The sequence below is a fragment of the Punica granatum genome, chromosome 7 (genome assembly GCF_007655135.1).
Source record: "Punica granatum isolate Tunisia-2019 chromosome 7, ASM765513v2, whole genome shotgun sequence".
Taxonomy (NCBI): domain Eukaryota; kingdom Viridiplantae; phylum Streptophyta; class Magnoliopsida; order Myrtales; family Lythraceae; genus Punica; species Punica granatum.
In genome coordinates, this window is record NC_045133.1 from 9,169,263 (window position 1) to 9,193,246 (window position 23,984).

The 23,984-nt window shown below is 37.4% G+C and overlaps 3 protein-coding genes across 4 annotated transcripts; 1 reads left to right on the forward strand and 2 right to left on the reverse strand.

Moving 5' to 3' along the window:
- The first annotated feature begins 6,070 nt into the window (after nt 1–6,070).
- On the forward strand, nt 6,071–10,223 carry LOC116214138 (mannosyl-oligosaccharide 1,2-alpha-mannosidase MNS3). Its single transcript, XM_031549456.1, has 6 exons — nt 6,071–6,429; nt 6,741–7,684; nt 7,863–8,127; nt 8,731–8,928; nt 9,047–9,195; nt 9,375–10,223. Exons 1-6 carry the CDS (start codon nt 6,352–6,354, stop codon nt 9,631–9,633), a joined length of 1,893 nt encoding a protein of 630 aa, XP_031405316.1. The 5' UTR covers nt 6,071–6,351; the 3' UTR covers nt 9,634–10,223.
- A 3,798-nt stretch (nt 10,224–14,021) lies between these two features.
- LOC116215471 (bidirectional sugar transporter SWEET2-like) lies at nt 14,022–16,837 on the reverse strand. 2 transcript variants are annotated; one of them, XM_031551190.1, is made up of 6 exons: nt 16,472–16,822; nt 15,739–15,775; nt 15,427–15,643; nt 14,967–15,125; nt 14,512–14,631; nt 14,022–14,404 (listed from the first exon to the last, which is right to left on the reverse strand). In XM_031551190.1, exons 1-6 carry the CDS (start codon nt 16,530–16,532, stop codon nt 14,291–14,293), a joined length of 708 nt encoding a protein of 235 aa, XP_031407050.1. In that variant the 5' UTR covers nt 16,533–16,822; the 3' UTR covers nt 14,022–14,290. The 2 variants fall into 2 exon arrangements, with proteins under 2 accessions (XP_031407050.1, XP_031407051.1); XM_031551191.1 differs by lacking the exon at nt 14,967–15,125 and having other exon boundaries at nt 16,472–16,837.
- A 3,269-nt stretch (nt 16,838–20,106) lies between these two features.
- LOC116214257 (nuclear intron maturase 1, mitochondrial) lies at nt 20,107–23,619 on the reverse strand. The gene is made up of 2 exons (XM_031549638.1): nt 21,185–23,619; nt 20,107–20,336 (listed from the first exon to the last, which is right to left on the reverse strand). Exons 1-2 carry the CDS (start codon nt 23,220–23,222, stop codon nt 20,287–20,289), a joined length of 2,088 nt encoding a protein of 695 aa, XP_031405498.1. The 5' UTR covers nt 23,223–23,619; the 3' UTR covers nt 20,107–20,286.
- Nucleotides 23,620–23,984: the final 365 nt, after the last annotated feature.

Genomic DNA, 23,984 nt, shown 5'->3' on the forward strand with positions numbered 1-23,984 from the left:
TCCCCATACCCCGCTGGCAACATGTGAGCTTCCTGAATTGACGGTGCCGGAGAAGGCCGGCCTGCAGTGGTGTGGTGGGGCTGTAAAGCACTGTCTGGTTTGGTATTTGTGGGGATCCACGGCGAAGCAGAGAGTCTAAATATTATGTGAGTATTACTCATATATTTAAATGTGTAATACTCAATAAAAATATTTGAAAGTGAGAATCTTACCTCACAATGAATTCACAGTTCTCACTTACAAGCATTTTAATTAATTCTTACTCATTCAAAATACTCATATTGAATATTTTCTCGAGAAGGAGCCAGCTGCATGCAGGGACATATCAGCCGTCGCACATGCTGAATGCTGAGCCACCCCACCTGAAGCGAAAGCTCGACGTATGTATAGCTTAGCTAAGATTCCATCCCATCCATCCATTCATGTGGATAATTCATGGGGGGTAGCAGATCAGCCAGAGAGACATATATGTATTTTGAGTTGCTTGCTTTTGGAAGAATATAATATAATTCTTGTTCGTTGATGTATGATTCAAGCAGCTGTTGACGCAGACTACACGTTGGAATTTGATTCCTTCTCATATCTCGAATGGCTAACGGCAATTTTCTAGTTTCATCTTTTCAATTATAATTAAAGGTCTATGAAAAAAAAAGGAAAATGAAAAATAAATAGGATTGAGAAAATCTCACTATACTTTCCGATGCGAATCCTGATATCCAGAAATCCAATTGGATCTTGGCTAATCAAGTTCAACTAAGTCGGCTCACAAAGAGGTAAAGTTTTCCCAGCGTTGGTTTTATGCATCCACAAAGACTTGAACTCAATATTTTGCTTAAGCGGAACAAGCGCTGAACTGCTTGAACCAATTCACGATGACAAGTCCCATTGTACTTTTCAAGTATAAGTAAAGGTCTATATAAAAAAAAAGGCAAATGAAAAATAAATAGAATAGGGAAAGTCTCACTATATACGTAGAATCTTTTTTTTTTTATGAATAACTATATACGTAGAATCGAATACGAACCTATTGGCATCTATCAAAATAAAATAAAAAAAACTAGGAAGATTTTAGTTTGGATCATCGGCTTTTTTAATAATAATAAAAAGAAACCTATTGGCTTCGGGGTCGAGGACATATGGATGAAAGCTTCCGACTTTGGATCATCGGCTTTAATTTGATTTTGTTAAAAACATTAGAGTTGGTCAAAATATCTTTTCTTTTTCTCCATTGCGATGAAGATCGTGAATCTAGTAGGAGAAGACAGAAAAAGTAGGAAAAATAAATGAGTATCCACTAATGAATTAAAGTTAAAGTGACAAATGAGATATAACCGGAAAAAAGTGGCAAATGAGTAAATTCTTCTGTTTACCTCCGTCGTTTAAAGGCTATAGAGGCAAATTAGTAATTATTAATAAAAACCACTAATTACTACTATTAGTTTTAATTAGATTTGCTTTCAATAAGAAGATATATAGTCTCTATCTACGGGTGTTATAGACGCATTTCTTTTACATATATATATATATATATTTGCTGAATCTTTTACTTATAGTAGATAGAACTTTTTTTTTATTTATAAAAAAAAGTAGATAGAGACTTATACTCGGGAAGCTCAAGACATTATTTTTCTGTTATATATGGACAATGAAATTCATATCTAAAACCTTTTAATTTGTCTCTATAAGTTAAAGAAGCAAATTGTGAACTGTCCCATTTACCTCCATCGTTTCTAGACTATAGAGGCTGAATAGCAATAACTAATAAAAACCACTAATTACTATTAGTAGTGTTCATTAAATTTGCCTCCAATAAAAAAAATATAACAACAAAATTTGCTAGTAAATTGATTATTTGAAACAATTGTAATTGCCTCTATATAGCTCTTTCAAAAACAAGTTATATCTCCTCACTCTAATCTCTCTCATTTCTTTATATTATGTTGTGAGCATAACTCGAACCTCTGATTCTCTCTCATTTCTTTATATGATGGTTTGAGCCTCACTAGAATCTCTGGCCTCGAACATGATACTTTGAGTCTCGTGTCTTTAGCTTCTCACCGCCAATTCATCTTTGAATCGAATAACACTTAATTTATATTTCACAATAAGTAATATAAAGCCTCTTAAATTTGTAAAATTTTTATTTATATAATTATGTAAAATAATATAGTGCTTAGTATGTGCATACAGCAGTAAGTTAAACCTTGTTAAGTTGTTTTCTTTTTCTGGGGAGGTAATTTGAAAATTGTTCAATTATACAAAAAAAATTGATACAATTAGACATCATATATTTTTTTAAGTCAGCCAAAAAAACAAATAAACAAAAACTCAGCCAAAAAATAGAAAAACAAAAACTCAGCAAAAAAAAATTCATATTCTTTTTGTGGTAAAAGTTAAATATCATATATTAATGAGTAAATAGACAATTTGGTCCCTGACTTTCGACGGTTATGTCAATTTGGTCTCTGACTTATTTTTTGCATCAATTTAGTTCTTCACTTTTTGAAATTGCATTAATTAAGTCCTTGTAACGTCAGTTAGGTCCCTTACTTTCCTATTTTGCATCAATCCAGTCCATAAAAGATAAGATTGCACATCAAATAGGGCATGGTAACATCAAGTAGGTCCATCTAGTTCGGGTTAGCGTTCATTAGCTTAACGGTGTCTAACTGTCGTTCAGTTTTGAGGGACCAATTTGATGTGTCAGCTCACCATCTAATGTAATGTTGTTCTGCATTCGGGTATGTGTTACATCAAATAGGTCTCTCCCTCAAATCAATATATTCTTCATGTTCCATTTTCTTTTTCTTTTCTTCCCTGTTTTGATAGGGGGCTTCAGTACCCTCCGGCGACCTTGCATGGGAGGAGGTCGCTAACGGGGGAGCCTCCTACTGGAAGACAAACGACAAGCCATATTTGAGGCGAAAACTTGTAATTATTTATGTCAAAAATGAAAAGTTGTGTCAAAAGTTGTGTCAAAATTGAGACAAATCTTAAAACTTGGGATTTTTTGTGTAATTTACCTTTTTTTAAAAAAAATTGGGTGGAAAAAAGGCAAAAAAAATATAAAGAAAATGAAGAAAGATTTAATTAATATAACGTTGGATCAAAGTGATGTAACAATTAACCCTCATTTAACGGCATCAGCACCTACAATTAACGGAACGTCATGGGGACCTGAATGATGTGACAAATGACCAAATTAATGTAATCAGAGGACCAAATTGATGCAATTTTCTTAAGTAAAAATGATATAACAAGGACCAAATTGATGCAAAAAATATGTCAAGGACTATATTGCCTTAACCATCGAAAGTCATGGACCAAATTGCCCATTAACTCCATTAATATAATGTATAATGTCAAGTATATAAAAAGAATTGCTAGTTTAGTATTTTATGTAACCTGCAATGCAATTTATACCTATAAATAAATAAAGATTGAATCATTTTTACATTTAGATAAAAAGAATTTATCAAACTTTTGAGATTCTGTTTTTAGAGACGAAGGAAGAATACTAGTTAGATGTTTTAGTTACTTTCTAACTAGATAAAATTTATTATGTTAGAAACAAACGAGAATTAGATTTAGAGTCAATTGTATTATTTTGTTTCTAAAATAAACTATTAGAGGCAAATAAAATTAGATTTAATAGCAATTGCATCTTTTGCTTCTTAAAAGAAAACAAATTTACTGACTAAATTCTTTAAATGCCTCTACTAATATGTCTCTAAAAGTTCTTTTTTTTTGTCCTTTTTCCTTTTTCAACCAGTCATCTTATTGAATTTTCCTGATAAGTCTCTTACAGTTACTTTCAAGCAGCAAAGCAATCGATGTGACTGTCTTTCTGCATGGATCCAAGGATGAACTAACTAGCCTTGCGAAGCACACTTGAATCGATACGAACTCAAAATCTCTCCAAATTCGTCACTCGGTCTTTGTTCAAAAGGGTAAATTACATTTATAAAAAGAAAAAAAAAATCAATAGTACATAGAATGCTCTGGTTGGAATTATGACCTTATTAGCCTAATGATCTATTAGAATTTCCTCTCTAATTCATCAGAGTTGTCATTTATGTTTTGCTGAATGCCTTCTTTCAATGGAAACGTTGCCCGCTCTTCTACCTGAAAGAAGGCTAACCGAGGGGCCATTTGAGTGGAACTTACTTGCAATGCAAGGATCTGAAACCCATAAAAAATTACTCTATGGGTAAGGCAAGTCAACGCCCGAGCGAGAATTAGTTTAAACTAATAGCATGCGCCTTTGCGCTGTAAAGATGAAAGCCTACAATAATAACTTGAAATCGACCAAATAAACAAAATATAATTGGATGGCGGCCTAAAAACACGATGACGGAAAATGGAATAAAAGCAAGAACAGTTCTTCACAGCAATCTGATCAAAGAAGAGAGCTGGGCGTTATGGGCCCTAACTGGGCCAGAACAAAAAATGAATTAATGGGCTTTCATCATACTGGACCCATAAAAAGGTTTTTTCCGGACTAACAGGCTGCGCCGACCCAAATATGTTCAATGAGAGCAAGGCAAGCTATTTCGTCGTGCTTTGTGAGCCGGCTCGTTTATGGCATGGTAATTTCGTGCAAGCCACATTTTATGCTATCGGAGCAGGATTTAAAATTGCTATCTCTTGTTTCATTTTAGGATCATGAAATCCTCTTATATCAGATAGAAAAAGGTTATTGCACAAATTGCATTCCCAAGTAATTTACCTTACGGTGTAAATTTTATACATATCATACGAAAAAGGTACTTCAATATTCGAATTGGGAACAATCATGGTGATTAAAGTTGCATGTATTCTTTTTTTTTTATTATTATTATTATTAGTTTTAGTTGATCTGCCGGATGTAATAAAACAATAGAGATTTAGCTTATATATATATATATATATATTTGCGTAAAGAAAACATCAGTGACCCTATGCTGTTTAAAAGACAAATCAGGGCCAGCCGGCTGTAGGGTTGAGCTAAGAAACCTAGCCGAAAACCCAAGCCAACCCAAGTTGATCCGCTCCGCTCCCAATATTCGGGTTTTTTTTAGTAGAATATTACTGGCGTCATCAACTTATTCATTAGCAATCGTTTTTGCTCCCGACATATTTTTACCACTAATTAGCCCCAAACGTTGGCATTTCGTCTACCATTTATACCTTTCCGTTAATCTCCGTGACGAAAAATTCATGGATGGCATTACATTTTTCGTCACTTTTTCATTACGGAATGATATAAATGGTAGACGGAATGTCAATGTTTGGGGCTAATTGGTGGCAAAAATATGTCAGAGACAAAAACGATTACTAATGTATAAGTGAATGGCGATCGTGATAGTCTACTTTTTTTTTTATAGCCCAATTAGTTGTAGGATAAGTGCTACGTTCATTTTTCATTTTCGGTATCAGTTCGGATCTTTTAAAATGTAAAAACAAAATACTCTGAACCCGATTTAATTTTTAATAATATATTTAAATATGTTCAGGTTACTTTTTTATTGTCTTGCAGCTCTTAACATACATTGTTATAGGACATCGACTTTTTTTATTATCTTGCAGCTCTTAAAAACAATGTTATAGTATATCGAAAATATGAAAAATTTATTATGCTCTTTGTGAAACGAATGTTGTTAGTTAGAGGTAATGAGTGCAAGAGAAGTTTACACACCATTAAGATGAAAATCACATATGTAACGGATTAGCAAATCATTCTATTGATTCCAATTACCAGAAAACCGACTTGAGAAAACCGTATCCGTACGCAATGATTGGTTTTTTCATCAAATTCAGCTTCGATTCTTGGGGACGGCTTCTGAAATCCCTAACCTGATGAAGACGATGTCCCCCAAATTTCAGCCAAAACCTGATCCGTACCTGACTGTGATCGTCCGTCCCTAGTCGGTCCCGGGGGAGGAGGGGGTTAGGATGAAAACAATAATAAAGATTTAGGGACTGAAGTAGGTCATTAGAATAGAATTTCAAGGGGTGAACATTAGTGAAAATCCTCCCTGAGAGTGGGAACGTACGTGCGCATTAGTGGGGGAGGAAGAAGAAGGACACGACGTCGAATAGATCTCATCTTCATTCATTCTAACCGGTGCGCAGAGGCAACAACCTCTGCCTCCCCACCCAACCCGCCATTGACTTACCAAACACAACCGAGTCTCTCTCTCTCTCTCTCTCTGCCCCTCAGTTTCTTCTCCGATTCAATCCATTGTCTTCTCTTCTTCTTGGCGGGTCTGCGTCTGGTCTTCTTCATCCGAGGCTCGTCCCTGTTCGGTGCAGATCAGCCTGCGGGGGGACAGAGAAGAAGGCGGGAGCTCGATCGAGCTCGGATCCGGCATGTCGAGCCCCCTCCCTTACTCCATGAAAGATGTCCACTACGACAACGCCAAGTTCCGCCACCGTTCCTTCTCCAAGGTCCCCCCCTTTCCCTCCCTGCCCTTTTCTCATGCCTTGATCATCCCAAACAGGATTTGAGCCTTCTCTTACTGTGATCGTGTGGTTGTTGCAATGTGAATTGATCTTTGACTCGCGCCCATGAAACTTTCGAGATTTACCGCGTTTCGATTTCTGTTTCTTATATTTCTTTCAATTGGATAGGACAGCCAAAGTTTGATTTTTCCGGTTGTGCCGGATGGCTAGATGAAGTTAATTCCTCCTGTGAGGAAGCGGGCTTCAATTTGTTCGTTTCCGATTTGATTAGCTTACCGTTTCTTGCTTTTACACAGGTGATAAATCAGACCTTGCTTACTCGGAACATAAGGCGGGATTGTCTAGGATGCAGTACGGGGAAGTTTCTAGTGTTAGTGTTGATGTTCGGTTTGGCGTATCTTATGTTGACCCATGCTGGCCCTGTCCCTTCCGGTTCAGGTGGACTAGCAAACAACATTGGGACTGACAATGATGGTAGCAGTAGGTTTAAAAAATTCTGGAGGAAACCTCCTAGACTTCCTCCTCGTTTGTCTCCTGATGAGAAGCGCACCGGAAATGGTTTGAGTCAGGAAACTGATAATGTGAACTCCAGAGCAAAGTGGACAGCCCGGAGACAAAGTGTCAAGGATGCCTTTGTTCATGCGTGGTCGGGGTATAAGAAATATGCGATGGGCTATGATGAACTTGCGCCTTTGAGCCACAGCGGAATTGATGGATTGGGAGGATTAGGTGCGACAATTGTTGATGCCCTTGATACTGCTATTATCATGGGTGCTGATGACATTGTTGCTGAAGCAGGCTCATGGGTTGAAGCCCATCTTTCAGAAAAGATTAGCCAGAAAGGCCAGGTCAATTTGTTTGAAACAACAATTCGAGTTCTAGGTGGCCTTCTGAGTGCATATCATCTGAGCGGAGGAGACGGAGGGATGAGGTTGACAAGCAAAGGGCCAAAGCCAGCTGTCTACCTTGAAACGGCCAGGAATTTAACTGATCGCCTTTTATCTGCTTTTACTGCTAGTCCAACTCCTATTCCCTATAGCGACGTTGTTCTTCACGACTCTTCAGCACATCCAGCTTTTGGTGGATTAAGTAGTACTTCAGAAGTTTCGACCGTGCAGCTTGAGTTTAATTATCTCAGTATGATCTCGGGTGATAAAAAATATAGTACTGAGGCCATGAAGGTTTTGGAACATATCAAGACTCTGCCAAAGGTGGAAGGATTGGTTCCGATTTACATAAGGTAGGTTTTTTAAATCACCTGTAGATATGTCGAGTTAGCTCTTTGGGTTTCCTCTTGAAATGAATCCGTTGGTCGTCCTTATGGTGTTTCCTTATTACACAGTCTTGAGTCTAATTTGGCAACCTTTCACATTCTGATTCACTTCTTGCTCATCTCATGTCATCTTTCCGGAATACAGCCCACAGTCTGGTGAATTCAGTGGAGAAAATATAAGGCTGGGATCTCGTGGTGACAGTTACTACGAGTACCTACTCAAAGTGTGGCTCCAGCAGGGAGCGGGTCGTGATGGTAGTAATTTTTCATACCTACATGATATGTATATTGAAGCCATGAAGGGTGTCCGTAACTTGCTTGTTCGGAAATCAGTGCCAAATGGCTTGGTTTTCGTCGGAGAGCTGCCATATGGATCTAAAGGTGGTTTCAGCACTAAAATGGATCACCTGGTATGTCTTTCTTCTTGATACTGCTAATTGAATTTTTGGTCCGATCTTTCATGCAAAGTAAAGCTTAAAGAGATGGAAATTATTAGGTGTAATTTGAGACAATGTCTGTCACTTCTCTTGCTACCACCAGGTATGTGTTTTTTTTTTCCCCTTAATGATGTTAATTGAATCTTTGTTCTGCATTTGATACAAAGTGAAACCTAGAGAAATAGAATCTGTTGGGTGCAATTTGATAAAATCGCTGTTGCTTCTTTTGTTCTCTTGCCGGAGCTCCTATTTCATATAAACTTAAAGTAACCTCAGGTGGATGTAAGTCTTAGTAAGCAACTGCTTTTATTCATTGGTGTGGCATGAAACTGCAGGAGAAAGGATTGAATATCAGATGGGTATAATTCTTTGAATGATATTATATATTATGAAAGTTTTTCAATTGTTTCCCTCCCCATCCCCTTCCCTGCTTAAAAAAGGCCAAAGAAACGGATCAGGACCCTTACACTTTGCTTTTCTTTGAGATTTTAGGGTTTAGGGTGACAATCTGGAGATCTATATCAAATAAATGTTGATACATATACCCGTATGTTAAAAAAAATTTCACATCATCAGGTATGTTTTCTGCCGGGTACTCTTGCTCTTGGTGCTACTAAAGGCATGACAAAGGAGAAAGCCATGAAAGAGAATATGCTGACATTTGAAGACTTAGAAAATTTGAAGCTTGCTGAAGATCTCACTCAGACATGTTTTCAGATGTACGCTGTAACTGCCACTGGCCTTGCTCCTGAAATAGCTTACTTCCACACAGAGGTTGGTTCTGCTTCTCTAAATCTACATCTTGCATAAGTGGCAGCACTTACATTTTAAGCATGATGGTTTTTTTCTTCTTTTCACTGCATTACTCAAAGAATTGTTTGGTTATATGCAGGAATATTCTGAAGATGGTCTTGATGGTGGGAACAAGAGTTCTAAGTATGTGAATGACATTATAATCAAACACTTAGACCGCCACAATCTTTTGCGTCCCGAGACAGTTGAATCGCTGTTTGTCTTATATCGAATCACAGAAGATCCAAAGTGAGTTATTGCATAATCTTGTTATCACATCTCCTAGTACATGAGCAGAATCTTCTGCATGGACCACTTTGGGGGGGGGAGGGGGGGGGGGGGGGGGGGGGGAACAGTTATTTAGAATCTTCTTGCTCACTCCCGGGTCCTCCTTGAGTTTAGTTATGACCAAAATTCTCACTTGGCAGATACCGGGAATGGGGCTGGCAGATCTTCGAAGCATTCGAGAAATACACGAAGGTTGACTTGGGTGGATATACGTCTCTTGACGATGTCACAACTGTTCCTCCTCAAAGAAGGGACAAGATGGAGACGTTCTTCTTGGGGGAGACGCTAAAGTACCTCTACTTGCTGTTTTCAGACAGCGATGTGATTCCTTTGGATAAGTTTGTCTTCAACTCAGAAGCACATCCCATCCCGATTAAGGGAGCTGTGACTAGCTACTGATACGTCAGCTGCTTCAGCAGCATTCACTGAGACTCAGAAAGTCGCAGAACTTTTGCCTGTCGTCATGACTTAAACTGGTCCTTCTCATGATCTGTACTCAGGTGTCGGAGTTTATCAACACCAAGTCATGAGGGCACGATCAAGACGACCCTGGTAATTATCTTCTTCTGGCACTTCATGAAGATGAGTAACTCATCATTTTGGTTGTTTTGACCATCAAATTTGATCTACCATTATCAGATATGCTCTTTACAGTTAGGCTCAGAAAAGGATTCATGATTTGGTTTAGTTAATAAATATAGATCGGATCTTTAATTTGGCGGAGAGGAATATTTTTGGGGATTTATCTTTGGAGTTTCTTCGGAGGACCATCTGTGTGTATCTCAGCGGAAATTCCACTCTTACACATGCTTCTATGAGAGATAAAGGTTTGTGCCATTAGAGGGATGAAGTATTCGTAAAATAGATGGCAGAGTTTAGTCCGTATGTCCAGTAAAGGAGACAAAAAGGATTAATGTAATCTCTAGTTAAGGCTCATGGTCAGATTTTGTATCTTATTCAATGATAGAAACTCTTTTCCTTTGTTATCACCGAACTTGTCATTTGCATTGTGTAGTTTTACATTAATTGTTCATGGTAAGAAGGCCCGAAACTTATATGACATACATAAAGAATTCGATTTGAGGAGTGAAGCGAATAAAAGTAGCAAGCAGAAGAGAGCGGTAGCCGGTCCTTCGTTCATCAGAAAACTAGGCATGGTAGTGCATGGTTTCCACTGACTAACAAGGGTTGGTAAGGCAGAGAACAAGCCAGCCACCTGAGACACCGTATCCGTCTAAAATGTACAGATTCATATCTTCTTTCACCTGCCCTTTTACAAAGAACATCCGGAAGAGCGTATTAAGGGCTGCTAACAGTTTGGAAGGGAAGTGTGTCTATATACTTCATTTGGAAGGCTAGGAACAGGATGGTTCACTTGAATGACGAGTTTCCCGAAGAAAGAACTCGGAGCTTCATTGGCAAAATGGTGCACAAAAGTTGCTGGGAGCGGACAATATCTGCAGAAAAGCTAGAAGCAGCTCTGGGAAGGATTGGGGTCAGTTGAGAGTCTTGGTCGATATCAATGACACTAAAGTGTTCAAATTGTGAAGTATGGTCGACAACATATATTTATACCATTTCACGATTATAACATCACTAGTTGACAAAAGATACAAGGAGTTTCTTCATCCTTTCTCGGCGATTGGGATGTGAGAAAATAAACCCTTCGATCTATTATGTGTATATTTTGCCTTTTATTTCTCTGCTGAAAGGTCGAATCGGATTTCACTGGGGAGACGTTCTGCTCGATAGTTATCCCGATCACTAGTGCTGCTTCAATTGTCTTCGTAGCATAATGACTTATTCTCCGTTCTGCTGCGCATAGTGGAATGACGAGACAACGGAATGCAATGCAATACAGTACAAACTATTCGCGTGATGGACCGAGAGCTCATCTTTCATTCTACCGAACAAAAGAGAGCAGCAGAGAGCTCTTCAAACATCATCGTAAATGTCTAAGGCGGCGTGTTTGTCCTTTGAACTCCTTATTGAAGGTTGTGGAACAGCGCAGTGTCTTCGTTAAGGAGAAGAGTTCGTGGAGCAGAGAGAACTGTTCAGGCTAAGATAATTAGAGTACGCAGAATTCAACGATCAGTTGATAAAGTATAATGATATGGAAATTTATCCGCTAATAAAATAAAATAGTAATGTGAACGCACTTATTATTTTCGTTCGTTTACTCATTGAAAGTCAAATATAATATATTATAAATAAAATTAATTATTAAAAACATAATTAAAAATAAACAAAAATGAATCACAATCATGAGGATAGGAAATTGAAATCGTAATCTCCTTAACGTACTCCGAGAATAGTCAAGTTTCATATATATATATATAGGTAAATTGCACTGGTGATCCAAAATGTTTTACAAATGTTTCATTATGGTCCAAAAAGTTTTTTTCGCTACATGATGGTACAAAATGTTTCAAAGTTGTTTCATAATGGTACAAACCGTCAAGTTGAGCTTGACGCCGTCAAGCTGACGCTGACGTGGCTACTACGTGTCACCCCCTTGCTGACGTGGCCGAAAACTTTAAAATAATTCTAAAAATTTTAAAAATTTAAAACTTTTTAAAATAATTTTAAATTTTAAAAACTTTTAAAAATAATTTTAAACTTTTAATTTAAAATTTAAAATAATTTTTATTATTTTAAATTTTAAATTTAAAATTTTTTTTATTATTTTAAATTAAAATCATTTTAATATTAAATTTTAAATAATTTTAATATTAAATTTTAAATTTTTTATAAAATTAAAATTATTTTAAAAAAATTTAAAAATTTCAATTTTTTCAAAAAATTTTAAAATTTTCAAAATTTTAAAATAATTTTTTATTTTTTCTAAATTTTTACTCTTTTTTGTATTTTTTTTTATTTTTTTAAAAAATTTAAAAAATTTAAAAATATTTTTAAAAATTTCAAAAATTTAAAATATTTTTTATTTTTTTTCAAAATTTTTACTCTTTTTTGTATTTTTTAAATTATTTTTTATATTTTTTTGGACTTTTTAAAATTTTATTTTCTCTTAAATGACGTGGCGCACTATGATTGGTTCCACGTAACAAAAGTGACACATAGGACTCGCCGCGTCAGCAAAATGTTAATGGCGTTAGGGCCAATTGACGGTTTGTACTATCGTGAAATAACTTTGAAACATTTTGTATTATCATGTAGAGAAAAAAACTTTTTGGACCATAATGAAACATTTGTAAAATATTTTGGACCACCAGTGCAATTTACGATATATATATATATATATTTTTTTTTTATTTAGTGTGACCATTAATCTATATACATAAACAATAGAATAAATAATAAATAATAGAATATATATTCGGTGTAGAATATAATAAATATGTATGGAATATATATATTCCGTATTCCGTATACATAATATATATAGAAATAGAAACCGATAACCATCTTTCGGTTAACCTAACCTTCTCTGTCCCTCGGGACCAACAAGGCGCAGTACAAGAATATTCACCTGTTGTCCATCGACTACGCCCGAGGTAATCTTGAATTAGATGCACAAAACCAAGATAATCTTGGATCGGTTCTTTTATTTATTATTTATCGTTAAGGGCCGAAAAATGAAATATATTATGTCGTCCCGTCCATGATCATCCAATAGGTTGATGTATCATTACACTGATGATATACCTTACATTTACTTTATATTACATTAATTAGTGTGACCATTAGATTAATGGAATAACTTACATAAAAACTATCCACTCTCTTATCTTTCTCTCTCCCTCCTTTTTTTTTTAAAAAAAAAAGTTATAATAATTTTTATTATTTTTATGAAGGATCATATGATATAATTGAGATTGAAAGAATAAAAAAATAAATGGAATTGTAGCGACAAAAGTAATGAATTTTTTACAAATTTATTTTTGTATTAGACGCGTGGATCAACGTTTAGTATATCACAACGCTAGAATCAAACAACACATTGATTTAACAACATCAATAGATCAATAGATTGAACTAAAAGGACGGAAAAAATCTCTTTGCTTATATAAGTATGGCACATCATTTGATGCCAATTGGTGGACTCATCCATGTCGTCGTTTTCTAGAACACAACTGTAGTGAGAAAAATAGTATAACGTAATGACATATAACCTCACCTGTTAATTAAGAGATTGTTAATTCGATTCTCATTATCAATATCTTTTATTAGTTATTATTAGAACAAGAGGGCAGCTGTAGTACCAAATTGCATTAATTGGTATTCCGCAACTTTACAATCACATGGGGAAATTACCAGAATATCTTCCCTACCTCTAATGGACCGACGTTTGGCCCACACAAACTGCCTGTCAAAAAATTTCGCACGTTTTCAACAATCTTAGCATAAGGTACACATGCTCCCTCCCAGTTGAGCAACATGCTTCCAAAGTCTTTGTCACTGGAGTTAATTCTCAGTTTTAATTCAAGGACACGCATGTGCCGATGAATTTCCGAAACATAGATGTAGCACTGCCACCAGCTGTCGCACGCTAGAATTTCGTCAACAATTTATGGTCCGGGTCTTAGAGAGATGGTCAAGAAAGGGGAACCATACGTGGTATCAACCACAAGCTTTAACGATCAAAGACAACCAATCATTTCAAAAATCAGACACAGAGAAAGATCGTTTTATCATTTATCTGCCTAAATTATCTGAAGCTGACTACAGACGCAACTGCTGATGGCACAGAATCAATCAGTCAGTGAGTTAGTATCAAATCACACCAACATCCGGCTAAACAGCTGATAATTGACTCCACAAGTGAATGGAGCAGAAACCAAGATATCGACCTTGAAGGCACTTGATAACATTTTATTATTCCAGAAGAAATGATGCAGCATCTGCCTTGTACAGGGGGACATGATATACACACGGGCACCAGAAATAATATAGCCGGCTTCTTACGAATGAGAGTGATCCGGGCTCGAAATCTATGGCCAAGCAATTCAGAATAACCCAGCCTAGCATAACAAAATGATATGAACAAACAAGAAGTCTCCGAATTTCAGGTTTCGCCTTTCCAACTCCTTTATGCTCATGAATACGACTCTATCAAGGGTTCCCTCGAGCTCTCAGAGCCGCTGCTCTTGTAGTAACAGTACAAGAGCAATTGTGTCATCCCCAAGAGAGTTCCGATACCATTTGGAAGCTGCAGTATGAACCAAAAATATATAAGCTGGTAGGACTTGCAAAACATAGTTTTCTGACTGATCATATATATAAGATGCAGGGAGCAGTGAGATAAGGGGATCTTACAAAGACGAAGATGTCGCCATTAAGAATGCCGTACATGAGGAAAGATGTACTCATTAGGAACGTTGAGAGGGAGAGATAAAATGGCATAAACTCAACGCTTCGAGTCCGTATCACCAAGTTCTGCAAGGCAATACATTAAGTTTCTTCAAGAGTCTGACCATTCAACAAATGAGGCCCAATTCTGTTCCAGAGAACTGGGAAAAGGATTCCAGTTTTCCCTTTTTCCCCTTCTTGAAAGTCAAAGCTAAAAAGAGATCAGGACAGCTATTCATCAGAATGATCGGATCATGTAAGCCATGCATGTTTGAAATCAAACGACGCTTTTTCAAGACAATGGATAACCCAAAAGCATTTTCTAGTCTTCTGAAACGAATCTAAACCCAAATTTGCTATGGTACAGTCACATAAGATTTGACGAGTTTTACAAAAGGCAGATGAAATTTCGAAAAACTCACAATGATAAATAATGGAGAAGCGAACATTGATATCAGAGCGAAGCCACTTATCACCCCAACAACTATCTGCCGCAAGTGGCAGTTAAGAATCTGCAAGCTCCCCGCAACAATTATTGCGAACAAAATGATATCCCCCGCTAGTAATCCAAGCATTCTCACCTGACATCAACATTCGATATAGATACAGTATGATGACTTAACACATATCCGCTTGGCCATGGAAGAGTATCCCAGTTTTCCGTTTTTCCATTCTTAAGAAATGAAACAGAGAAAGCAACAAGTTTCAGATCGCTCTCTGTAATGATATCTGTTTCAAACATAGCATGAGAATTGGTTTTGGTTTTCGAGTGGACTGAAGAGAAAAAGGGCTCAAACACATTTTACATACACGAAAGAGAAAACCAGGGACCATTCCCCAGACCAATTTTTTGTCTAAAATGTTATAGAGAAGATAGTAGACCTTCTTTGCTTTATCAGCACACGCGGTAAAGAGAATTATGTACACCAACTGGAAAGCCGCACCCATTGCATTGACTGTCATGACCAATACGTTATTGCTCGATACAGCAGGCATGCCATACCACATGGTGATCAAGCAGTTCAAGAGGGCGTAAATGTATGGCAATCCAGAGAAATGTTCTGTAGAACGGTTTCTCATGATTCGTTGGAACGTCGGTCTGAAAATCCACCATTAAGAATGATAAATATGTGAGGAAAAAGTTGGTCAACAAGGCATCCACCCGGAAAAATAGAGCCTAAGAGCGAATCTTACATGGGGGACACAAACAGGCCAAGGGCAAAGATGTTCCCTACAATCAGAAAGTAAAGTCCGGATCAATCTCAAATCCTCCATTGTAGGACAATGAGCTTTCCAAATGTTATTCCAAACCCGGCTATCAAGCTTCACAATGGAAGGGAAAACATACAAGCAATAGCCTGCATTTCTTGACACTAAAGACCTATTCAACTTACATCTTTCACAGGAATTTACCGAAAATATTAATAAACGAAAGCAGCTGTTTGTAGTGAAAGAAGTTCCAAAATGCATATCTATCACATTTCAGAATTCTGATATCCGATATCCGAGGGAATATTTAGACCCATCAGAGCATTTTCAGACGGATTGATTCCCATTTGGCTAGAGAGAAATCTTGAAGGGATTTTATGGAAAGCACACACCTTTTCTCAGTTTCTGAGATTATTAAAAAGGGGGGAAGGTCATTTTTTTAGCATGAAACAATATTTTTTATTTTTACCACAAAAGGGAAACATAATTGGGGAAACCCTTAATCAGAGCAAGCTCGGCAGCAGCAGAAACACTTAAACAACAAATACGCATGGGGAAGAAGCTTCGATGGACTGCCCAATCCCAGAAATAGAAAGGAGGTGGGTGGGTGCTGATGACCAAAGGGACAGGGCATATGCCATGAGAATCCAAGAAGGGCATGAAGAAGCAAGAACCGACAACATGTTACAAACAGAGACAGAAGAGAGAGAGAGAGAACCTGCAACTCCAGCAGCATCCTTTAAAATCCAACGGTTGTTATGTGAACTCCAATGAATCATTAAAGTGTTCTTAGATAACAGACAACCTGAAATAGAAATCAAAAGTATCTCATGCCAAGAAGTATAAAGGGGCTCTCTATCTTCTCTCCTTCTATCGCTCTCTGTCTGAAACAGACGAATTTCCTGACGTTTGCAGAAGAAGAAGAAGAAGAAGAAGTGAAAGGAGAGGAAGAAGAAGACGGAGTGGGAGACGATCGCTGTGAAGAACGACGGATATATATAGAGATGAGTGAATTGTCTCCTGTGGTCCGTACTTGCAGTCTCACATCATTCAGGCTCGAGAAATCTCTCAGCTTTGATCTCCTTCGCCATGTACGGATTTTGTCGCCATGCAGCTAAAGCCGAATTGGAAAAGTCAGTCAGCGGCGAGTCCCGCCATTCACTAGGATAATTTTGCTCCGAAATAACTCACATGGATTAATTGATTCATCCCGTTGTACCCTTATTTCCCTTCTAAATATGTTTTGTATTTGGATTTTGTAATCTATACCATACTAAAAAAACTTTGTTTCCTTAGTAGGTGAATCCGACTTGCATTGAATTAGTCAGAACCCGTTATTGGTTTGTAAGATTGTTATTGGACTAAATATAATAATCCATAATAAAAGTTATTTATTCATTATCAAAATATAGTGTAGCGTAGCAATGCACGCTCTCGCTGATTGATTTAAAGGTCATGAGTTCAATATCTAAGACTATCCGCTAATTATAAGATTGTAATTGCACATTTTATCACAAAAATTTAACCTATGTATTTTATGACAGTTAAAAAAAATGCCATGTATATTAAATAAAATATTGGTTGCTTACACATGTGATATCCTTAAAAAAGTTATCACGAAGACACCAATTTTACAAATTATGGTCACCTAATAGTAAATGAAACAATTAAAAACAACAAATTAGTACGATAAAATTATTAAAATAGATACTAGAATAATTTTTACTAAACAATATTTAATTAAAAATGTATGCGAAGTTTGAACTAAAATAATATCACAAAAAGTTTGAACTCGATTGTCCAAACCTTGGGTTGATATACTTGTGAATTGTATCAAATATCTGCATTTTATTATGTTCATAAAAAGAAAATAGAAAAGAAAATGGAGATGGCGGCAGAAAAATGTAAAAATCCACACGAGAAATTCCTTGCAGAAGCTACAATTGGGCTGAGGATCTCTGGGAGGGGGACTGAGGATGAGGGTGGGCAAAGAACCGAAATAACTGTACTGAAACTGTCTCACCGAATCCAATCGAACAAAAATATTGATGCCCCGTTTGGATTCAGAATTAATTGATTTTAACTTTAACTTTAACTTTAACTCAACCCACTACACAACAAAAATACACATTTCCCAATTCAAAAATTTTAACTTTAACTTTAACTCAACACACTACACAACAAAAACACACGTTTTCCAAATCAAATTTATAATCACATCTCATTTGTCCTTTTCCACAATTAAAATTAAAATTAAAATCAAAATCAAAGTAATTTTAACTCTGAATCCAAACAGCCGAACCTCTTAAACGATGATTCTACTCGATTCGGTTTATTTGTGAAAAAGTGGGTCGGTTAGTGACCTACTCAATGGAATTTGGTTAATCTCAATTCACAAAACTGAATCGCTTTAATTAAACAACGTTTAAAAAAACTAAAATGATCAAAATTAATTTCATTAAAATAATCAAAACAATAATAAAAAAAAAGTTAAACAACTAATTGAAATAACAAAACAAAAAATTTGCTAAATCGGCTTCAATTTAAGCGAGTCTTAAAAATTACATTCTGTTTAGCCAAAACCCATTAGTTTTTATCTAGGTTTTAATTTTTTTGTGGAAAATCTTATTAGCCTAGCAAATAATGGTTTTTTTCTAAAATTTTTCTATCATTTCTTTCTGCCATATCCTTAATAGCGGGTTGGTTACACCGACAACCGAAATGGAAACCAAGCGTTTCATGGTTCAAAAATATTAAATCTCGTCTCAATCGTCATTCCCGGATCCAGGGGAGAATCCGTTTGATGGAATAATTTCTTAGATGTATTACCGCATCCTGAAGGGTTAGAACCCCTTTTTACAGGCCAGTGGAATCTTTATGCCCAAAACCCCGATTCCAACCCCAAGGATCAAGAATTGATATTCTAACCCTTCTCAGGGGATTCCATCTAGAAACGCAAAGTTTATAGTTGACTAATATTGTTCATCATCATTTGGCTATTGCATTTATTTTTCTCACTGTTGTTCATATTTATAGAACTAACTTTGACATTGGGCACAATACAAAAGATCTTTTAGAAGCATATATTCCTCCCAGGCGAGGATTGGAGCATGGACATAAAGGTCTTTATGACACAATCAATAATTCAATTCATTTTCAATTTGGCCTTGCTCTAACCTCTTTAGGCGTTATTACTTCCTTGGTAGCTCAACGTGTACTCTTTACCCGCTTATGGGTTCATAGCACAAGACTTGAGGGTGCTTTTAAATAAAAAGTCTAAAAGATAGAGTTTTTTTTTTTTGGCTGAATCTAAAAAATAGAAGTTAGATTGCAAATGATTTCGCAAGTAGAAGTCTAAAAGAAAATTATTTTTTTTGGTAGTAAAAAGAAAATAATTTTCGAAACACAAGATTTGTTAGGAAAAAAGATTTCAGAATAAATCTATTTTAGGGTAAAGTTTTTTTTTTCCAGTTACGTATTTTAGGGTAAAGTTTTTGCCAGGTGGGTTAGGCGCATATTTTGGTAATAAATTGAAAAAAAAATTAAGATTAAAATAACGTTTGACTTAATCGAGACCGAATGACCGAATGAGCTTCCGAAAATATATATAAATAAATAAAAACCAACGTTCAATTTCGTGGTTCATCACAACAATATCGAGGCTGAGTTTAGAGTAGCCATTCAATTTTATTTTATTTTTGGTTTTTGGCCACGTAACCATCCATCTTGAGATCTCATAAAATACAATGAACTGATGATTTGTATGCTCGAAGTAGTTGAGATCAATCCCTCATAAGTCTCCACGTGGTTTAAAACAAGGGATTTTCTGGCATGACTTTCTATCACTGTGACATGAAATCTTTCCACCATTGGATATGTAGTGAGTCACGAGACCCACGCGCATCCAACGCGAAAAAAACCATGTTAGCATTACACGAAGTTATACGAGAGGGACCGTTCAACAAATTTCTATTCTTTTCTACATTATTGAATTTTTCATCTTCGAGGTGGATTTTATTAGTCAGAAGATTACAATTATTATGAGTATGACATTATTGATTGATTGGCTAGTCCTAAGTTTCTCTTGGGAAGTTTCACCATTTCTCAGAGATAGTAAATTTGTAAAATCATATATATGCAGCGCTTCGTTCACATTCAATTACATAGCGAGAATCCATTCCCGAAATTCCGTGGTTGTTGAACGTAATGGTGGTCGGTTATTGATCAATCTCGCATTACGGTTCTTGGGGATTCTCTCTGATATTTTCTCAGGTTCTCCCTTATCCTAAGCATAATGTGGGGCCATATTTTTTTTTCAAATAATCATATCCACAATAAGGGCAACAAGCTCCGTGCCTAACAAAGAGGTTATGAATAAATGCAAGTTATTAAGTAAAATTAAATTAGTGATTACGTAAATAAGCATGCTTATTCACAGGTACATATACAAGGAGCTGAAATGACCATTACTTACTGCAGGACCCACGCCAGTGAACTCTCCTTAGTAGAGCACAGCTTTAACCCTCCACGCAATCAGCTGGATTTCCTCATGTAATCAACTGGGTCTCTAAGGGTAATAATACCTGAAATTCAGGAACAACTCGACAATAAGAAAACGAGCCGGAGAAATACCCACAAATTGAGTCATTTAGAACACAATACATCACAAGCACAGGAGATATTTCAAGCTCAGAATTAATATACAATGAGCAATGCACAATTAGACTCATTAGAGAGGACCTACAGAGAGAGCCACACTACTCCATCGTCATTATCTTGAGGCAGAAAAATTTACGAAATAAGACATCAGATTTCGAGCAACCTCAAGGCTGGAGCTGGACCAACCTAGATACAGATGCCCATTTTTCACTGCTTCTCCGCTATTCGAGTCTTTCGATAGGTTGATTACTTCACTCACGAATATAAATAGAGAAACAAAATTAATGATGCCTCTGATAGACTAAATTATTGCAGGACATTATATTTTTGTACCGTAGAACGAAAATCCATTTCCATTCCCGTGGCATTCCATTGTAACAGGCCATAAATTCAAACACTGAAAGCAGTTATGTAACAGTAATTCAGATGTTATCTCAGATAAATGGAAGAGCCATGTTGTTTTAACAAATCTGGAGACATGCTGCATTTTCCCGGATCACAAATTAGTTTGACGAACATGAAAGCTTTAAAACCAGCTTAAGGACAAGTATCTATAGAAATTTTGATTTAGAAAACAATGGGTAAAAGTAAAACATGAAGAAGCACCATTACAAATTAAACAATTATTAACACAACACTTTCAAGGCCCAAGAGGGGGAAAAGGTAACAGCCGGTTAAAACTTCTGCATTTATAACCTGTGGCGACTTTGTCCTTTGTAGAATTCTTATCATACATGCAATGCTTTAAAGAACGGAGGATTAGCAAACATACCTTCATCATCAAACTGATGGCGTCGTACCCCATTAACCTTATAATCCCAGACGATATCAGAGATCTCCTCTTGAGGCACACTCAGACCCCGATTCTTGATTTCCCTTCGCAGATTACAGAAGACCTTTGGGTCCTCCAATTTGATATACTCCCTCAAGACCCTCTCATGGTCTGGGACCCAGTTCCTAGGAAATGGAGTGTAATCACATGAAGGAATTAGGGACATGTGTGAAAATTGAACTCCTTCAATTGCATCAACCAGTCCCATCCTCAAAAGATCTGAATATTCTGGGGCAGAATTGTTACTGCTCTCCTTCAATGGACGGCTTAGATTGCGTGAAGCAATCTTATACACTTTAGCACGAGATTTTAGTCTGTACCTAGCAGCATATAATTTAGCAAGAGAGCTTCGAACAATATATGCACAGAAGCCAACAACTTTTTTACGATTGTCTGCAAATCTGTACCAGTCAGCAATGGTCTCAAGGAACTTATTCATCTGAGCATTCGTGTGCGCTTGACTCGAGTACAGCATCGGATTACAAGGCAGAGGCTCTGGATCCTTATCACCCTTGAGGAGCTCAAGCTTCCTGAACTGGCGAATGCACTGTTGAAGACAAGCGGTAACTGAGAGAAGAGTCCCCACACCTTTCTCACTCATGATATTTCCCCCAGAAGCTGTATACCTTAGAGTCGGATGGATAACTCGGCGACAAATTATATGATCCAAGAACCGAATTCCTCTGCTGATGTGCTCTATCTCCACCTTCGAGTTATCCAACCTCAACCCGAACTCTCTCTCACAAAACTCAACAATTTCCCTCCTAACTTGCACAGCCGCGTCTCTGGGCCCACGAATACCAACCAAGAAATGGGCTCCGTAACGAATGTAATCCATCTTTCTTGTCTTCTCTTTCCCACTTGATGGTACGAACTCCGGCCAAGCTGGATTATGGGACCCATCATTAATCGAGGTCTTCCATATTGAATCAAGCTTAGAGGGCATGAAAAACTCAACGATCTTCTCCTCCATCATATGGTCCAATTCATTCAGGCAAATGTTAGCAAGTAAAGGACTCAAAATGCCGCAAGACCCGTAACTGGGCACCTTAGCAGCCTCTTCGGGTGCAAACTCAAAGAACGTACGAAGCCAATATGGATCTGGTTTTGGCTCATGCTCATTCAATATCTTCTTCTTTGTGGACACTCGTTTCTTCCTTCTCAATTTCTCATTGGCATCTCGACGAAACTGGATTCTGACTGGTTCCCTCAGAGCGGAATTGATCAAAGTCAGTACTCTTCTATCCTTGATAGCTTTCTCCAAACAACTCATCACCACCATCGAGTCCACTTTCTCAAGAATCTCGGACATATCTGCTCTCAAGAACCACAAATACCCGGCAAAATTGCTCCTGATAGTCCTAATGACTGTGTGGGCACTCCTCCCAGGTCGGAACGCATGAGACTTGGCAGAGAACCGAGCCTCAAAAAACGGTTCGAGAACCATCAACAGGACCTCCTGAACTACCCTATCCTGGAAACACGGTTCATCGGATTCCAAAAGGGCCCTGAGCTTGGTCTTGGAAATGGGTTTCTTGTCATGTTTATCGTATGGGCTTCGAATGAGCGGTTGGGTTTTGTCGTTCCACGAGAACTGGTGGTGGAGGACCGAGTCCCGAAGAGACAGAAGGGCGCAAAGGGTCTGCAAGTGGATGGCATTCCGAGGAGGGAACGTGCCTGTGAAGTGAGCACAGGCCCGCTGGTACGCAAGGACCCAAAGATCGAACTTGGTGAGGAAGCCGGTGAGGTTCGGGAACGCAGTGTCAGGAGGTGAAGAGAAGGATTTGACCCACAAGGAGGAGACTATCTGAATTGGGTCTTCTTTGAGGAGAGAATAGGGGTCCTGAACAACTTGCTTCTGGTGCCTTGGAGGGGCAAGCATTGACAGTGAAGCAAGAGTCCGGGCGAGAGGCAAGGGATTGAAAGAGTATACCCTGCGCGAGAACTGTTTGATGAAAGTCCTCAGAGACATATTCATCGGCTCCTACCCTCAAGGAACAGTATCCAATCTCAAGCCCCCATTTCGCCATTCTTCACCCCCATGGAGCTTGGAAATCAAAATTGGGTCTCATTGAAACAGAAATAGCTACGAACAAACTACGTATGACCAGAGAAGACTGAAGACGAAGAAGAAGAATAGAAACAAATCGCAGGACTCCGGCCGTGTGTAGCATAGGGGGCCCGGCAGCAGGAAGGGATGGAGGTCAGGGAGGGAGACGGAGGGCCGGAGCCGCTGAGGTCAAGGACTCAAGGAAGGAGACGGTGACACGAAGGGTGGGAGCGCCGGCCATTGCCGGTCGTGGAGATGTATAGTGACATGGATTTCACTCAGCAAGGGAAAGGGGGGAGGGGAGGGAAAAGAAAGATGGAAATTTTACATAAATCAATTGATTAAAATATTCGAATAAAAGAGTTTTTTTTTATATCACTTGTTTCTTATATCTATGTTGGGATTTAAAAATCACCTAAAAAGTCTATGATTTACATATCGTTTCAAATATATGCTAGCATTAATTTCTCCGTTAACATTTAACGGTGTTGCTGACATGAAACATAAGAGATCCTATTCTTGCCACTATGGCCCTTTACTAAGGATAAATTTGAGAAAAAATTAAAATCATGGAATAGATTTAAAAAACTTTAAAGTCATGGGGTAGGTTTGAAGCCTACTTACGTTTCATTGACTGATAAATTGATGGCGTGATAGATTTGAAACAAAATGTAAACCATAGGTTTTTTT

Bases quoted from the DNA above. Each gene is read 5' to 3' on its own strand.
- LOC116214138 (XM_031549456.1), top strand. From the start codon at position 6,352: ATGTCGAGCCCCCTCCCTTACTCCATGAAAGATGTCCACTACGACAAC. The intron at 8,128-8,730 runs GTATGTCTTTCT...TCACATCATCAG, and splicing joins GCACTAAAATGGATCACCTG to GTATGTTTTCTGCCGGGTAC. The intron at 8,929-9,046 runs GTTGGTTCTGCT...GGTTATATGCAG, and splicing joins TAGCTTACTTCCACACAGAG to GAATATTCTGAAGATGGTCT.
- LOC116215471 (XM_031551190.1), bottom strand. From the start codon at position 16,532: ATGATTCATTGGAGTTCACATAACAACCGTTGGATTTTAAAGGATGCT. The intron at 15,644-15,738 runs GTAAGATTCGCT...GTGGATTTTCAG, and splicing joins GGCCTGTTTGTGTCCCCCAT to ACCGACGTTCCAACGAATCA. The intron at 14,405-14,511 runs GTAAGATCCCCT...TTCATACTGCAG, and splicing joins ATGGCGACATCTTCGTCTTT to CTTCCAAATGGTATCGGAAC.
- LOC116214257 (XM_031549638.1), bottom strand. From the start codon at position 23,222: ATGAATATGTCTCTGAGGACTTTCATCAAACAGTTCTCGCGCAGGGTA. The intron at 20,337-21,184 runs GTATGTTTGCTA...CCTGAATTTCAG, and splicing joins CCATCAGTTTGATGATGAAG to GTATTATTACCCTTAGAGAC.